Source organism: Dreissena polymorpha, chromosome 13 (genome assembly GCF_020536995.1).
Source record: "Dreissena polymorpha isolate Duluth1 chromosome 13, UMN_Dpol_1.0, whole genome shotgun sequence".
Taxonomy (NCBI): Eukaryota; Metazoa; Mollusca; class Bivalvia; order Myida; family Dreissenidae; genus Dreissena; species Dreissena polymorpha.
The window spans coordinates 51,099,243-51,118,309 of record NC_068367.1 but is presented as its reverse complement, the minus strand read 5'-3'; the positions used below and the strand labels follow the sequence as shown (position 1 = coordinate 51,118,309).

General features: G+C 36.0%; 2 protein-coding genes across 2 annotated transcripts in view; both read right to left on the bottom strand.

Moving 5' to 3' along the window:
• The window catches only part of LOC127854656 (uncharacterized), a 29,529-nt gene extending 15,392 nt beyond the window's left edge, over positions 1–14,137 (bottom strand). The window contains exons 1-4 of the mRNA XM_052389718.1: positions 14,104–14,137; positions 13,223–13,689; positions 7,186–11,074; positions 6,861–6,956 (exon numbers count right to left, since the gene is read on the bottom strand). Coding sequence (XP_052245678.1) covers positions 6,861–6,956; positions 7,186–11,074; positions 13,223–13,689; positions 14,104–14,137 — 4,486 coding nt within the window. The remainder of the gene's footprint in view (positions 1–6,860; positions 6,957–7,185; positions 11,075–13,222; positions 13,690–14,103) is intronic.
• A 235-nt stretch (positions 14,138–14,372) lies between these two features.
• LOC127856357 (uncharacterized) lies at positions 14,373–16,900 on the bottom strand. Its single transcript, XM_052392504.1, has 4 exons — positions 16,785–16,900; positions 16,220–16,423; positions 15,614–15,835; positions 14,373–14,747 (listed from the first exon to the last, which is right to left on the bottom strand). Exons 2-4 carry the CDS (start codon positions 16,377–16,379, stop codon positions 14,539–14,541), a joined length of 591 nt encoding a protein of 196 aa, XP_052248464.1. The 5' UTR covers positions 16,380–16,423; positions 16,785–16,900; the 3' UTR covers positions 14,373–14,538.
• Positions 16,901–19,067: the final 2,167 nt, after the last annotated feature.

The following is a 19,067-nucleotide window of genomic DNA, read 5'->3' as shown; positions in this document are numbered from 1 at the left end:
TCATCACATATGAGAAACAATATAATTTCGGAAATTTCAGTGCAAAAGGCGCTCAATGAATTTACATGGAACGATTTTGTTCTACTGTAAATATAATTATATTGGCCGATTATTTTAAACAAAATAGAAAAAGATACTGGTATAACCATTATCTATGATTTTGTGTTATAACCCCCAAATAACCATTATTTATGATGTTGTGTTATAACCCCCAAATGACCATTATCTATGATTTTGTGTTGTAACCCCCAAATATTTCATAGTTAATTTTATTTATATTGGTTTCCCTTTTTTTACTGGTATCCAGGTGCAGTTTTCATTAATGGAACAGAACTGTGTAGGTTTTAAAAAATCTGCTTCATCTTGTAAGAGTAATTTAATATTTTTCTCAACTTCAAGGTGAGATGATTCTGAACGTATTCTTACGTTTCTCATTTACGATAGGGGTTGAGAACTCATTGATATGAAACACTGTACAAGTTTGAAAACAAAATTGAATGAAAAATGTAAATTGTATAAAGAAGCTGCATTTCACAATACTTTAAAATTCAGTAAAAGATCATAATAGATTTATTGCTCCGATATTCATCAATAGGGTTCGAGTAATACTGATATAAAAACACTTAACAAGTTTGGAAAGATTCAGTCGAAAATTGTGAAATCTTTTAAACAAGTGGAAATAGTTTATTGTGCCAAATTTATTAGAAAAAAATTCTGGACTTATTGTCCCGATGTTTCTCATTTTAAATGAGGTAAAAATGCTCATTGATATGAAGACACTGTACGTTTGGAAAGAATCTGATGAAAAATGTTGACATAATCACATAACCAAGCAGTTTTTCACTTTTATTTTTAAATTCAAAGAGACATAATTCTGGACTTATGGTCCGATATTGCTCATATAGAGTTTTGGTTGGGTCCTCATTGATAAAAAACCTGTGAAAGTTTAGGAACAATCGGCTGAAAATTTTGGACTTCGAACAAGGATTTAAAAATTTCTCAACTTCTAAGGAAGATAACTATGGACGTAATGGTCGGGTAATGCTAAAGGGCCCATACCACCCTGGATAGTAATACGTGTCGCGTTTCGCGCTCTATATGTGGTTCTTAAAAAAAACTCCGAGGAGTGCTTGACTCTAGGGAAACGGGTTGCTGGGACACAGCTCCTCCTTGATAAGCGACTGCTTCCTTTTTCGCAACTCATTGTTACAATCAATAATACGCGTCGCGCCTCGCGCTCTATATGTGGTAGGGATAGGCCTATGATAGACAACCATAAAAATACACGAATAATAGATGTGTTGTTTGCATTTATTTGTTAATATAAAAACAAGTGTATTTTTTATAAGATATTTAAGTGATGTAAGAAATTTTAATTAACGTGGTCACCACGTTGCATCCATTAATGTTAATAAAAAATGTCCAATTGTAGTAAAATGGATTTTAAAATGTCTATATAAAATAAAGATTTTATTATATCTATTAACCTGACTGAAAAAAAATGTCAGCCGCCGAACTTTTCCATTCGTGCCGGAACCCGGGATTGAACCGGGGGGCCTTTAAATGACTGTTGCGTAAACAACTTCAGTCTAAAGCTCTCCCAACTGAGCTATTCCGGCTGACATTCACTTATGTATTGCTATTTGGTGAAGTTGTGTAAAGCGATCGTTATTATATGTATTTTAATAAACTTATACATTCTACGTTTTCGTACCACTACGCCTTCGAATAAACTTGCTTGCGCGATAGGTCGACAAATATCGTACTACATTGATTCTCCACTAAATAAGCAAATTAGAAAAAACAAAAAATAAATATATTTTGATTATGTTTTGTTTTTATACAAAACATCATTTGTTTTTATACAAAACCAGAAAGTTTCGCGTATTTGCCCAGTCCCTGTGATCTTTTCCCTGTGATCAGTTGTGGATCAGTTATTGATTAAAACAATTAGCTTTGAATTATTGGCAATAAATGTTGTTATAAATGTAATAGGCAGAAATGAAGTACTTATTTACACTAATTTACACAAAAAATCACCACTATGCAAGATATTCTTGATTTTTTTTTATATACATTGATCCGTAAAATAACTTCTCCTCCCATAAGCGAAAAAAAATGCATTACATACTAGTCGCCGCCCTCCAAGGCGACGCCAATGAATGCAAATTAAACTAATAACATAGCCTAGAATCAAACATATTGTGATAATAAATATTTCAAAGTTCCAGTAAAATCAATTACACATTAAAAGTTAAAATTAATAAGCACGATTTAACCGCATATGACTACGTCCTCCGGAAATGGATCTTCAGTCGTATATGCGGCAAGAGAGGCTCCAGCCTAGCTGCACCTTCTTGCAATCTTATATCCATGTCCGCCATAAAGTCACATTAAGTGCCATGGCCTCATTAGCGAACAAGAGAGCTGCTCAGCGAACTAGCATATGACCCATTTACGCATGACGCGTGTAAAATCATTAATGCGGATGTCACGTGGAATAATATTCACAGCTTTGAACAAAACAATAAGGGGCATAGGGGTCTCAAATGATATCTCCTGGCACATATCGACCTGATCTTACATTGCAACCATTTGTTGTTTTGGTCGGAATATCATTGATAACTCTGTCAAAGCGTGCAGTGCACACGGAACCACGATATAAATCGAGTTAAACAATTCTAAGGACAGTATTTTTGTAAGTAAAGAAGGCAAGCAACTAACTGAAGTCTCGATGACATAAGTGTAATTAAATATGTTTGATAAAAAATACTTAAAAACCTAAATGAGGAAATTATAATAGGCAGGCTACAAATATTGAAAATAGAAATACAAGGGAAACTAATTGTTATGTTTAATATTTATGGTCCAAACACGGATAATACGGATTTTTTTACTACCTTGGATATACATATACAGAAATATAATGATCATTCACTAATCCTTGGTGGGGATTTTAACACTGTTATCAACTATAAGTTAGATAAACTAAACGGTCGATCAGATACAAATAAAAAATGTAACGAAAAAATAAAAGAAATAATAGAAAAAATGGCCTACATGATATATGGCGTTTAAAAAATGCACATAAAAAAGTTAACACATGGCATTCAAACACTCGACCGCCTATATTTTGTCGCTTAGATTATTTTTTAATATATCAGGACATTGTAAATTGTCTCGCAGATTGCAACATTTCCACAGGGTTCAAATCGGACCACTCAATAATATCAATTAAATGAAATCTACATTTATATTGCAGAGGTCCAGGGTACTTTAAAATAAATAATTCATATTTATTGGAACAAGACTATCAAAGTTGTATCCGGGGCGTCTATATCGGAAATCGCATCAACATCAATTGCGAAGCTAATCCAAATACTTTATGGGAAATAATTAAAGGGAGCATTCGAGACGAGACAATTAAATATGCCAGCAAAATAAATAGGAAGAAGAAGGAACAGGAAGAAACACTTAAATCGAAAATTACAGAGCTAGAACAACAACTAATAATAAATAGCAATGATTTAGATAAATGCAAACAACTGATCGACTCAAAAAGTGAATTAAATAATCTAATTGAAAATAATATAAAAGGAATACTGCTACGAGCTAAGGCACAGTGGATTGAAGGCTCCGAAAAAAAACCAAAATATTTTGCAAATCTGGAAAAAAAACGAGCAGAAGCCAAAAGTAAACAGCAACTAAAAACTAAAAATAATAGCATAATACAAGACCAAAAAGACAGACTAAATCACACAGCAAACTTTTATAAATGGCTTTATAAAAAGGACACCAATATAGATAAAAACAATTATGACCGTTTCTTTACGAATATATGCAATAAGATAAGTCCAGAACAAACGCAAAATGAACAAAAGTATCTATCACAGCATGAATGCGCTAAAGCATTGTTAGACATGAAGAACAATAAAAGTCCAGGATCTGATTGTATCTCTGCAGAATTTTATAAAATATTTTGGACAGATATTAAGGAATATGTTTTTAATTCTCTTAATTACTCTTTAGACACAAATAACCTTACAGAATTGCAAAAACAAAGCATAATTACTTTACTACCCAAGACCGGAAAAGACACCCTTTTGATCGATAACTGGAGGCCTGTCTCACTTCTTAATGTGGATTACAAAATAGCTACAAAAGCCATTGCCAATCGCATAAAATCTTTCTTAAATCACATAATTAGTACAAACCAAACCGGCTTTATCAAAGGGAGGTTCATTGGCGAAATTGTAAGACTTTTACAAGAAATTATTGAACGAATTGATGAATCTAACGAAACCGGCCTAATATTTTTTTCTGATTTTAATAAAGCCTTCGACAGTCTTGATCATGAATTTATGTTTAAATGCCTGTGCCATTTCGGTTTTAGCGAACACACTTTACAGTGGGTTAAGTTATTCTATAAAGATGCAACATCACGTGTTACAAATAATGGACATTTTTCGGAGTTTTTCTGTATAAAAAGAGGGGTGAGACAAGGATGTCCTTTATCGCCGTATCTTTTTATTATCTGCATTGAATTAATGTCGATAGACATATAACTTAACACAGAAGTAAAAGGAATACAAATTAATAATGTAGAACTAAAACAGTCACTTTTAGCTGATGACGCTTCTTTCATACTAGACGGTTCTCGTATATCGTTCGAAACATTAAAAAAAATCATAGAAGAATTTGCAGAAATATCCGGACTTACATTAAACAGACATAAATGTAAAATACTTCAATTGGGGCATTAAAAAATAACCCAATCGAGTTTTGCAAACATAAACAATTCACATGGAACTCTAAACACGCCTCAACTTTAGGGATAGAATTTAGTAACGAACCAACAGAAATAATGTCATTACATTTTCCTGAAAAAATGCATGCTTTTGAAACTTGTTTGAATAAATGGAAATGGTGGAAACTATCGTTAATTGGAAAAATCACAGTTTAAAAAAACTTTGCAATACCCAAGCATGTATATCCATTAACAGTTTTACCAAATCCATCTCAAGAAATCATTTCAAAAAGTAAATACACTATGTTTCAAATTTTTGTAGGATGAAAAACCTGATAAAATTGCCAGAAAGCGGATCATACAAGATTATGCCAATGGTGGTTAAAAAAAAAAGTTAGACATTGACCTATTCTTAACATCCCTCAAAGGCAGTTGGGTGAAAAGATTTATATTTCAACCCGATTCAAAACTGATTAGAATATATACCAATATGCTAAACAACTATGGAGGAATGTTTTTTTTTCAAATCAAATTACCATGAAAAAGATGTTAGAGACCTTAACATAAAATCCGAATTCTTAAAAAACATCCTCTGTGGATGGCTCAGTGTCTCATTAGAAAAAAATGAAACACCAATACAAAAGCAAATTATCTGGAATAATACATTTATAAAAAAACGAAAATAAAACTTTTTTTTATTAAAACATAGTTCGAAAGAGGTATTCAATATATTGAACATATATATGATTTTAGAAAAAGAGAATTGTACAGTTTCCAAGATATAGTAACTCTTTATGAAATAGATAAAGCAGACTTTATAAAATACCATCAAATTGTCAAAAGCATACCCGTCGATTGGAAAAATAAACTAAAACTAAACGATATCATTTATACCACCCCGGAATACATGCTTAACAAAATAACAGAACATACAAAAGCTTGCAAACTAGTTTATAAATGTCTTTTACTAAAACACAAACCTGAAAAGTTCAAACAATTTGACAAATGGACAGACACGCTTAATAATCCAGACATTAATCAAAGAACTATCTTTAGTCAATCAGTCCAATTAACTATTGACACCAAACTTAGAAATTTCCAATATAAATATCTCATGCATATTTTACCAAACAACACATACCTACGTAAATGCCATCTCGTTCCGTCAACCTTATGCGATTTTTGTTATATGTACTCAGAAACGAATATTCACGCATTCTGGGATTGTCACTTCATCCAAAAATTTTGGATGGATATCAAAAACTTTATTGGCAACAAATTAAAAAGGTTAGAAAACATTAAACTAAATTTTGCAAAAATATCATTCTGTAATTTCACCATAGCTGACTCCAAAATGCACACGTTATAAACTCCGCATTATTATTGGCTAAATACTTTATCTTTAAATGCAAACAGGAAAAAGCAACACCGCAAATAGATGCTTTTGTATCTTTTTTTAATAATCGAATTAAACTCGAGAAATTAATTGCGACAACACAAAATAAATTACATATATTTTATACTCACTGGACATTTGTAACATAGGTACACCTACCCAAAAGCAACATACACTTTTCTTTTTCTTATTTTTGGTTTTTGTGTTTCTATCCATATATTTATGCAACTTTGTGATTCTATTCCATGTTGGTGAACCTTAAAACATATTTATTCACACCAACCATAGTCTTCACTGATGCTTTGTATCATAATTATATCGAGAAAAATGTGAAACAAATTTATTAAAAACTATGTATTTCATACATTATATGTTCTGCAATTATGTAATAAATATATTACGATGGAAATAAAAAAAATGGAATAACAACAAAAAAAAAGTAACTTTGTGATTCTATTCCATGTTGGTGAACCTTAAAACATATTTATTCACACCAACCATAGTCTTCACTGATGCTTTGTATCATAATTATATCGAGAAAAATGTGAAACAAATTTATTAAAAACTATGTATTTCATACATTATATGTTCTGCAATTATTTAATAAATATATTACGATGGAAATAAAAAAATGGAATAACAAAAAAAAACAACCTTGAAATATTTTTATCTTATAACCTTTATTAATACTGACCCCATATTTACATGATACCTTACCCCTGGCTATACGGACTCCCTGTCTGATACTGATGATCGGCAGTCCCGTGAGAGAATCGGGGACGTACTCGATCACGCCCGACTTATGACCTTCGCCTGGAAGGAAAATAATAATAATAATCACTATCATAACAATTATATACAAAATAATGTATCATACATAATAAAACTGACATTAATAATAATATTAAGTATCGAAATGCAGTTGTGCAGGTTTATTAAAAATCAAGTTAAAACAAATATTGCAAACGAGATAAAACCAATCGTTTAGAGCTTAAAACCATTTTATTTTTAAATTTACAAATCAATGGTAAGACAAACTTACCAACGAAACTTGTATCTGTCTGATTTATGACGGTCACGGTGCTTCCAATACCCGTTCTGATGTCAGTCATATTTTGGTGGCTTTCCCACTCGCGAATGTCGACCATAGTTTCACTTAAAGAATTGCGTATGTCTGTCATAGTGGGACCACTTCCTTGACCTCTTACATCAACCATATAAGGTTCATTGCCTTGTCCCCTGATATCAACCATATTAGGTCCGTTGCCTTGTCCTCTGATATCAACCATATTATGTCTACTGCTTTGTCCCCTGACATCAACCATATTTGGTCCATTACTTTTACCTCTGATGTCAATCATATTCGATCCATTACCCTGGCCTCTTACATCAACCATCTTAGGTCCACTGTTCCGCCCTCTGATATCTACCATATTTGGTCCATTAATTTGACGTCTAACATCAACCATATTAGCTCCACTGACTTGTTCTCTGATATCAACCATATTTAAACCATTATTTTGACCTCTAATGTCAACCGTATTAGCCGCACTGTTTTGTCCTCTGACATCAGCCATATTTGGTCCAATGTTTTGTCCTCTTATATCAACCATAGTTGGTTCACTGTTTTCTCTTCTTATATCAGCCATAGTTGGTTCATTATTTTGATCACGGACATGAACCATATTTGGTCCGCTGCTTTCTCCTCTGATGTCAATCATATCAGCTCCACTTCTTTCTTTTCTTATATCAACTATATTTGGTCCAATATTTTGACCTCTGATATCAACGATATTTGATTCACTGCTTTTGCCTCTGATATCAACCATATTTGGTCCACTGCTTTGTTTTCTGACATCAACCATATTTGGTCCTCTTGTTTGTCCTCGAACATCAACCATTTTTGCTGCATTGTTTTGTCCTCTGATATCAACAATATTTGTTACGTTACCCTGACCTCTAACATCAACCATTTTCGCTGCACTGCTTTGTCCTCTTATATCAAACATAGTTGGTCCATTACCCTGACCTCTTATATCAACCATATTTGCTGCACTGCTTTGTCCCCTAATATCAACCATATTTGGCACATTACCTTGACCTCTGATATCAACCATATTGGGTCCATTACCATGACCTCTGATATCATACATATTTTCTGCACTGCTTTGACCTCTGATATCAATCAAATGCGGTCCATTATCATGTCCTCTTATATCAATCATATTTGGTCCATTACCTTGATTTCTTACATCAACCATACTAGGTCCACTATGTTGTCCTCTGATATCAACCATATTTGAACCACTGTTCTGTCCTCTGATATCAACCATATTAGCCCCACTGTTTCGTCCTCTGATATCTTCCATATTTACACCACTGTTCTGTCCTCTGATATCAACCATATTAGCCCCACTATGTTGTCCTCTGATATCAACCATATTAGTTACACTGCTTTGTCCCCTTATATCAACCATATTAGCTCCACTGTCCTGTCCTCTGATATCAACCATATTTTGCCCATCACCGTTACCTCTTACATCATCCATATTTGGTCCGCTACTTTGACCTCTGATGTCAACCATATTTGGTCCGTTACCTTCACCTCTTATATCAACCATATTTGGTCCATTTCGTTTACCTCTAACATCAACCACATTAACGCCCGAGCTTTGTTTTCTGACATCAACTTTATTAACTTCACTGTTTTGTCCCCTGACGGCAATCATTTTTGGTCTACTACTTTGACCTCGTACATCAACCATATTTGGTCCACTGTTTTGTCCTCTGATATCAACCATATTTGATGCACTGCTTTCGTCTCTGATATCAATCATATTCGGTCCATTAACTTCACCTCTAACATCAATCATATTAGCTTCACTGCTTCGTTTTCTGATATCAACCATATCTAGTTCAGTGTTTTGTCCCCTGATATCAACCATGTTAGCTCCACTGCTTTGGCCTCTTATATCAACCATATTATGTCCATGTCCTTGATTTCGGATATCAACCATATTTGGTCCAATAATTTGACGTCTAACATCAACCATATTAGCTCCACTGCCTTGTTCTCTTATATCAACCATGTTCAGTCCATTACCTTGGCCTCTAATATCAATCATATTTGGTCCATTGCTTTGTCTTGTAATATCAGCCATTTTTGGGCCACTGCTTTGTCCTCTTATATCAACCATATTTGCTGCATTGTTTTGACCTCTTACATCGACCATAGTTGGTCCATTGTTTTGTCCTCTAATATCAACCATATTAGTCGCGCTGTTTTCTCCTCTGATATCTACCTTATTTGGTCCACTGCTTTGGCCACTTATATCAACCATATTTGGTGCACTGCTTTCACCTCTGATATCAACCAACTTTGCTGCATTGTGTTGACCCCTTACATCGACCATATTTAATTTACTGTTTTGTCCTCTAATATCAGCCATATTTTCCGCACTGTTTTGTCCTCTGATATCAACCATATTCGGTCCACTGCTTTGGCCTCTCATATCAACCATATTTGGTCCACTATTGTGTCCTCTTATGTCAACCATATTTGATACACTGCTTTGTCCTCTTATATCAACCATATTTGCTGCATTGTTTTGACCTTTTACATTGACCATATTTTGTGCACTGTTTTGTCGTCTGATATCATCCATATTAGCCGCGCTGTTTTCTCCTCTGATATCTACCATATTTGGTCCACTGCTTTGGCCTCTAATATCAACCATATTTGGTCCACTGGTTTGTCCTCTAATGTCAACCAACTTTGCTGCATTATTTTGACCCCTTACATCAACCATATTTAGTTGACTGTTTTGTCCTCTAATATCAGCCATATTTACCGCACTATTTTGTCCTCTGATATCAACCATATTTTGTCCGCTGTTTTGGCCCCTAATATCAACCATATTTGATCTACTACTTTTTTCTATTATATCAACCATATTTGATCCACTGCTTTGTCCTCTAATATCAACCATGTTCGGTCCATTACCTTGACCTCTAATATCAATCATATTTGTTACACTGCTTTGTCCTCTAATATCAACCATATTTGGTCCACTACTTTGTCCTCTAATATCAACCATATTTGTTGCATTGTTTCGACCTCTTACATCAATCATATTTGGTCCACTGGTTTGTCTCCTGATGTCAACCATATTTGGTTGATTTCCTTGACCTCTGACATCTATCATTTTTCCAGTTGGGTCACCGTTCCGAATGTCAACAAGGTTTGATGTTAAAGATCCGCCATTCCGAATATCAACAAAGTTTGGATTGTTTGGTCCGCCGTTTCGAATGTCCACAAAAGTAGGATCCGTAGGTACATCATTTCGTACGTCAGCTATATTTTGATTTGGAATGTCTTCCCTAATATCAACAAACCGTGCCTGAACTCCTCGCTGTTGTGCTTGTCGAATATCAACCGTATTCCTTTCATCTAAGGGATCTATTATTATATCAATCACGTTAGCGTTTATTTTAGCCTGGTTACGTATGTCAACAAACCTTTCATTTGTTAGCGGTTGGAACCTTATGTCCAAATCAATATCGTTAACACCCTTAGCACTAGTCATTGTTCGTATGTCTTCCATTATAGTAGGGGATGCATTTGTTCCCCGTACGTCTATTGTTTCTACTCGATTGTTTAATTCTTTCCGAATATCAACGAGACCTTTTCTGTTTCCGCCTTGATTTCTTGTATCAACCAAACTCTGTTGAGAATCCGTTTGGGTCCGTATATCAACACTTGGTTTATTGGTTGCTTCTAGTCTCATGTCAACCATATTGTTTCTTTTTTGGCTTCTTACATCAACCATGTTACTGTTTCCAGTCTGTCCTCTGATATCCTGCATAGGTTTCATCGTGTTTTCACCTCTTATATCAAACATATTGTTATTCACATTTTCTTCTCTAATATCCTGCATAATGATGTTCGTACTTTGGCCTCTTATATCAAACAAGCTGCTATCCACATTCTGTCCTCTTATATCCTGCATATTAATATTAGTATTCACATTTTGGCCCATTATATCTTGCATGTTTGTGTTCCCGTTTTGTATTCTAATATCCTGCATATTTTGGTTCGAATTTTGACCTCTTATATCGATCATGTTGTTGTTCGCATTCTGATCTCTTATATCGATCATGTTGCTCTTCGCGTTTTGACCTCTTATATCTTGCATATTGTTGTTTGCATTTTGACCTCTTATATCTTGCATATTGATGTTCGCAATTTGTCCTCTTATATCTTGCATATTGATGTTCGCAGTTTGACCTCTTATATCGATCATATTGCTTTTTGCATGTTGACCTCTTATATCTTGCATATTGTTGTTTGCATTTCGACCTCTTATATCGATCATGTTGCTCTTCGCATTTTCGCCTCTTATATCTTGCATATTGCTGTTTGCATTTTGACCTCTTATATCTTGCATATCGTTGTTCTCAGTTTGACCTCTTATATCGATCATGTTGCTCTTCGCGTTTTGACCTCTTATATCTTGCATATTGCTGTTTGCGTTTTGACCTCTTATATCTTGCATATTGTTGTTTGCATTTTGACCTCTTATATCAATCATATTGCTGTTTGCATTTTGACCTCTAATATCTTGCCTATTTGTGTTTGCATTTTGACTTCTTATATCGATCATATTGTTGTTTGCATTTTGACCTCTTATATCTTGCATATTGCTGTTTGCGTTTTGACCTCTTATATCTTGCATATTTGTGTTTGCAGTTTGACCTCTTATATCGATCATGTTGCTCTTCGCGTTTTGACCTCTAATATCTTGCATATTTGTGTTTGCAGTTTGACCTCTTATATCAATCATATTGCTGTTTGCATTTTGACCTCTAATATCTTGCATATTTGTGTTTGCAGTTTGACCTCTTATATCAATCATATTGTTGTTTGCATTTTGACCTCTTATATCAATCGTATTGCTTTTTGCATTTTGACCTCTAATATCTTGCCTATTTGTGTTTGCATTTTGACTTCTCATATCGATCATATTGTTGTTTGCATTTTGACCTCTTATATCTTGCATATTGCTGTTTGCATTTTGACCTCTTAAATCTTGCATATTGCTGTTTGCATTTTGATCTCTTATATCTTGCATATTGCTGTTTGCATTTTGAACTCTTATATCTTGCATATTGCTGTTTGAATTTTGACTTCTTATATCTTGCATATTGCTTTTTGAATTTTGACTTCTTATATCTTGCATATTGTTGTTTGCATTTTGACCTCTTATATCTTTCATATTGGTGTTCATATTTTGACCTCTTATATCTTGCATATTGTTGTTCACAAATGCACCTCTTATATCAATCATATTGCTGTTTGCATTTTGACCTCTTATATCTTGCATATTGCTGTTTGCATTTTGGCCTCTTATATCGATCATGTTGCTGTTTGCATTTTGACCTCTTATATCTTGCATATTGCTGTTTGCATTTTGACCTCTTATATCTTGCATATTGTTGTTTGCATTTTGACCTCTTATATCTTGCATATTGTTGTTTGCATTTTGGCCTCTTATATCGATCATGTTGCTGTTTGCATTTTGACCTCTTATATCTTGCATATTGCTGTTTGCATTTTGAACTCTTATATCTTGCATATTGTTGTTCGCAATTTGTCCTCTTATATCTTGCATATTGCTGTTTGAATTTTGACTTCTTATATCTTGCATATTGCTGTTTGCATTTTGAACTCTTATATCTTGCATATTGCTGTTTGCATTTTGACCTCTTATATCTTGCATATTGGTGTTTATATTTTGACCTCTTATATCTTGCATATTGTTGTTCACAATTGCTCCTCTTATATCGATCATGTTGATATCACCGTTCTGCCCTCTAATGTCTACCATAGTTTGACCATTTTGTCCTCTTATATCTTTCATGCTATTATTTGTCTGTCTTTTTACATTTGCATTGTTATTTCCATCTTGTCCTCTTATGTCAATCATGTTACCGTTGGAACCAGTTTGTCCTCTGATATCCACCATATTGTTGTTTGAATTAAGACCTCTAATATCGACCATATCCACTCTGTTACCTACTGCGGGCCGGATATCTGCCATGGGCGGCCGGTTCTGTTCCTGATTCCGGATGTCAATCATATCGACCCCCATCTTTGTATTCACATTTGCTCCGCCATTCAAAACATCGTATGCAACACCAATGCCACCAGGGGCGTTCCAAATTATGTTACTTCCGGCCCCGCTAGTATCAATATTGAACATATTTCTCTGTCGTTCCGCCGCAGTACCCAAGCTTATTCCGCCGGCGACGTCAACGAAGGTCAAATCAAACTGAGATATGGTGGTGGTCTCCACCGGAAGTGACGTAATAGAATCTCGTCTGCCGCAGCTGCGCTCGCATCCAAGCCTCGTTGCGAAAACGTTACGGTCGCGGATGCTATAACAGCCGTAAATAGCGACACAAGAGCTGGTCTTGGAGCTGTAGCTGTAGAACATCCGGCGCTGGTTCTCCGCGCAGACACCGGGAGCCGGGTTGATTAGGCACTCTGTGGACACACAGACGCACAATTTGGATTACACCACAGTCGTATTTTATCAATTGAATCTCGCTCTTGGAAAACGGGGCTTCAGGCATGTGTGTACAGTGTCGTCACAGATAAGCCTGTGTAGTCCGCACACGCAAGTAAGGTACGACACTTTTCACCTCAACTGGATATTTTTTAAGACTTCCGTTAAAAAAAAATCCACAAAAACGAATAGTGCTGTCACTGATTAGCCTGTGCGCACTGCGCAAACTCATCTGCACGGCAATTAAAACACATGCCTTAAGCCCGGTTTTTCCAAAGGGACGATTATTTATATATATTTTTTTCCACCTCATATATATATATATATATATATTACACACTAATTATTCTACATGTGATGTATATAAATTGTTTATCTTTTCTAAATTGTACTTTCATTTTGATTACAATTTTGGCCTGAAGCCATTTGTGTACCTTGCACGTATATATTTGCGGAGCGTTATGCGTGAATATTTGTGTATTTTAATACATATTCGTAAATGAACAGCAACGCTAATGAATGTTTTAGACATTTGTTGAGGTTTTCGGAAAAACATCCTTAAAATAAACAAATAGTTCTGTCGAAATTAAGAAAACGAGAACTAAAGAGTACAAAAAACAACTGTACACATAATCATAAATAACTTTTGGAAACACGTGAAAATTCAAAACAGCGCAAATATTTGCATATCCCATAGAAAACAGAAGATTTCTATTGTCAAGCATCGTATAACATCAAATAAGGAACTTTCGTTTGTCATGTATAAATGTACTCGTTCTGGGAAACGCAATATTAGCCCAGTTTTCACAAAACGACGCTAAATTTTTTTATCCCTTACGTCGGTCGAGTTGCGAACCGGAGCTGCCGCCGAGAAGGCATTCCCGCAGACAGCCGATGGCCGTCAGGAAGACGTTCCGGTCCTGGAGGCTATAGCACCCGTAGATCTCCGTGCATGTGTGTGTCTTGGTGCTGTAGCTGAAGTAGTTGCTGCGCTCCTGCTCCGTGCATCGCCCGGGAGAGGGGACCACGCGGCACTCTGGAAAGGCAGGCGTCGCAGTTTGTAGCATGCGCGTGAATTGTCGTACCAAATTAGCCTGTGCAGGGACGACATTTTCCAACTTTACCAATTTTTTGTTTAGAAGAGACTTTGTTTAAACAAATTAAATCCACAAAAGTGTCCTCTCTGATTAGTTTGTGGGGACTGCGCAGGCCTGTTTGTGACGACTCTTTGCGCACATGCATAAGCAAAGAGCTAGTAGTGGATAATTTAAGCCACTCTTTTATATGTTATGTTTATTCGACCAAGAGACAACGATATTAAATTTCTATTCGTAGGAATTATATCACAAGGGCGATAGTCCGAGCTAAATAACAAAAAATAACAGCCCAAAACAATGAAGAGAACGAAAATGTGATGAAAAAAACTAGTTTTAAGGCAAAACACTTGCATTACAAGAAGAAAACACTTTTAGAAAACGAGGAAATTGTTGAGCTCTTGATCAGGCCTTCATTTTGGATTTGGACCTAGTTCTTGGTGAATCGGCCTTATGCATGTTCATAAAGTGTCGTCCGAGATAAGCCTGTGCAGTCCGTCCGCACAAGAAGTCTCTTAGCGAAGATGCAGTAACAGCTGAGTTAACCGTTTAAAGAAGTATATTCTGAACGAAATCCACCCTCGGCGGAAAGTGTTGTCACTGCTTGGCCTATGTGGACAACACAGGCTAATCTGGGACGACACGTTACGCACATGTATTTAGCCCAGCTTCCCCAGGTGGAGGCTAATATACTAGTATAGTAAATGTAAAACTAGATTATTAAAAGTGTATAACTATTGTATTCTTTGTTTGATTTTGTTTTACTCAAACTATTAAAACTATAATTCCAGTAAATTTCTTTCCGTACGGATAGCGACATTTTCAATGGGTATGGGTGGGGGAGTTGGTGACCCCAAGATCGGTGCGTCGCACACGGCCTCACAAGCGGTACGGGTGAGAAATACGTTCCGGTCACGAACGCTGTAACAGCCGTATATCTGTGTACATGTAGCCGTCTTTGTGCTGTACGTAAAGAAGTTGTCTTTCTCAGTGTCCCTACAGCGGCCGGGGGTTGGGCTGAGGTAACATTCTGGAAACGATACACATTATAACACTTTCTCATGTTTGTAATACTTTTTTGACGGATTTGTCTTAACATAGTTCGAGTCAATGTCATAAATCGCATTACTTGGGACATAATTTGATCCTGAGCTCGATTACCGCGCACACACTTTTCTAAAGAACTTTGTGAAGACACAAATCGTTGGTACTATTATGGATTTTGGTCCTTATTTACCAACCAACTGTAAGACTCAGGTAATAAGGTCTTATAATAAACATATATTACGGCCCATTTATGGCTTTTATGTTAAACATTTCAAAAACGATGCTGACATTAACAGCGGGAACAGCAACAACACAATCATCATCACAATCTTTTTTTACACCTTCAACAATAATAACAACTACTCACGCGGGTCCATCTCGCCGGAAGGCGTCACTCCATTATAAATGAAGCAACCGCGGCGGCAGTCGTCACGCGACAGGAACACGTTGCGGTCGTAGATGCTGTAACAGCCGCGGATGCGCACGCAGGAGTCTGACTTGGAGCTGTACGTGTAGTAGTCTGCCATCTGGCTCTCCTTGCAAACATCCGGGGAAGGGTTCACACTGCATTCTGGGAACGGACACGTTATGTAAAATGATCGATATAAGGGTTGTTTAGCAGATTTGTGGAGCCTGGCGTAAGCAATCATACATATGGTTAACGTTGCTTTCTGTGAGCGGAAACATTTATTACAAACATCCGGTGAAGGTTTTGCGCTCCATTCTGGCTGGGATCAGAAACATTTAGTAGAAGTATTGAGCCAGGCGTTAACCACATCCGGTGAAGTGCTACGCTTCGTTCTGGGAACGGAAGCATTTTGTTTAACCCATTTATGCCTAGTGGACTCTCCCATCCTTCTAAATTGGATCAATTTATTTCCAAAATTAGGGACGTCTAGTATATTTATTTCTGTATTAAGAATTTTTCTTACAGAAAGTCCTTTAAGCAAACAGCGCAGACACTGATGAGACGCCGCATCATGCATTTGTTCGATGGTTTAAACAAATATTTTACTGTTGAAAAGCAACACGTCCAACATGTCCTTAAAATCCAGATAGTTTAACTCAAACTAGTATGTTTCGTCAGAGAAATTACGTCATACGACATACGTCATAAATTGCGCTATCAGTTGCATGAAAAATAAAAGTACTGAAAGCCGGTTTTGAGGGAAAAAAGCGATTCCAAAACCCGTCAGACGCCATTTTATTTTAAGGCTCCGTTCGCCTATTACGTAACGTCAACGCGTGCCGACGATCCGCCGTTGCTGCGAGATAACCGGAAGTTTGAAAAAAAAAAAGATTTTGGCACAGTGTGCCAATAACCGGTTTTTTGCACACTTGCTCAATACCGAGATTTTCACGAGTTATTCGCGAAACAAACGGCCAATTTTGTCACTTAATATAGTAACATATGCAATAATGTTCATTATTATACTTAATCTGGAGTGGTATTTTACTTGTCAGATCATACTAAAGTATACTTTCTTATGTGAATCTGTGAGATTTGGGGAAAATTTTCACCTTTCTGAAATGTCAATAACTCTCTTGAACATTGATACTAAATAAGAAAACAAGACAAGCAAAATTGTTAAAATAAAGGATGAAAAAACAAAGCGAATGAAAATTACAGACAAGAAAAACTACTTGAATATGCGGATTATAATACAATGTAGTATAAATACGTAAAATAAAATAAAGGAAAAAACGATGAAGGTACCGGGTGATATCGTATAGTCGTTGTTGCCAGTTCCCGATGGGAGCGTAACAATGGGAACGTCAGCCGTCGGCAAGGTCACGGGGCCCAGTGACGTAGCCGTGCAAGCCTCCCTGCAGCCGGCATATGTTAGGAACACGTTACGGTCGCGTATACCGTAACATCCGTAAATCTCAACGCATGTTGACGTCTTTGAACTGTACGTGAAAAACGTACGTTTTTCGTTTTCACGGCATCTTCCCTGGGACGGGTGGATGTAGCACTCTGAAAGTCGAAAGACCTCAGTCATTTCTAGAAGCTTTCATGTAATATACCGTAAATTGGATGTTCACTTTGACAACGGATGTAAAAATAATTAATAATGAATACACGTATGAAAACGATTTCACTTTTGAGCCTAAAGTTAATTCGAAAATTAATGAAATTGAAATAAAAAGAGTGAAAACAAAACACAAAAACGCAATGATATAATTAAACGTGAGTATAAAAAATAAATCTTTTTGTAATAAACAAATTTTCTCTACACAAATCTGAGGTCCAGCAGGTTTATGTATTTCATTCCCCACTTAGCATTTATTGTGAGTTCTAAACAAAACAAAACCAGGGCAAAAGTTCTATTGACTTCAATAAGACATTCATAGATGTTGGGGCTTCGCTCACTAATTGTGACTTCCAAACAAAATTAAACCAGGGCAATAAGTTTATTGACTTCATTAAGACATTCATAGATGTTGGGGCATGGCTATGATGTTTTCTATTAAACTTTAATCGTAAGTAACCATGTGGTGTGAATTTGTATGAGATGCCTTTAAGCGTATTTTCTGTACCCGAGGTACTTTTCAGTTGTATTCGATGACCGATCAAGCAACACGAAGCCTAACAGCGGTTACGTACGCGCTTCCATGGCGCTCACAGCGGTCTCGTCGCTGAGGAAGCACCCCCGCCGGCAGTCGGCTCTCGTGGAGAAAACGTTCCGGTCCCGGATACTGTAACAGCCGTAGATTTCTATGCAGTCTCCCGTCTTGCTCGAGTAGGTGAAGAACGTCCGCTGCTCTGGATCGCGGCAGACGCCCGCCGAAGGGTTGATGCGACACTCTGAGAAATAAAGTAAAAATAAAATGAGAACACTTTTATTTATTTCAATAATGTTCTCGAAACTCTGGGCTTAATAAATGTGCGTATTTGACAATACTTGAATTTATTTGTTAAATGCCCTCGCTTTCCAGCCATATCAGCAAAAAAGTTAATAGCGTTTATTTCGTATTACTATTCGCTCTATATCTCGACTTTACTGGCTGTGACATTTCTTAACGGGATGACCTGATTAGTAATTACAGCTTCACTAAGAAAATTTTAGGGGAGTTAAGTCGAGATATAAAGCGTATTTTAAGACGAAATAAACGCTTATCACCTTAATACTGATATGGCTGGAATCTGAGCGTCATTAAAATGAAACAAAAATAATAAAGAGTATACAATGTCGAAAAACAATTGTCTTTGG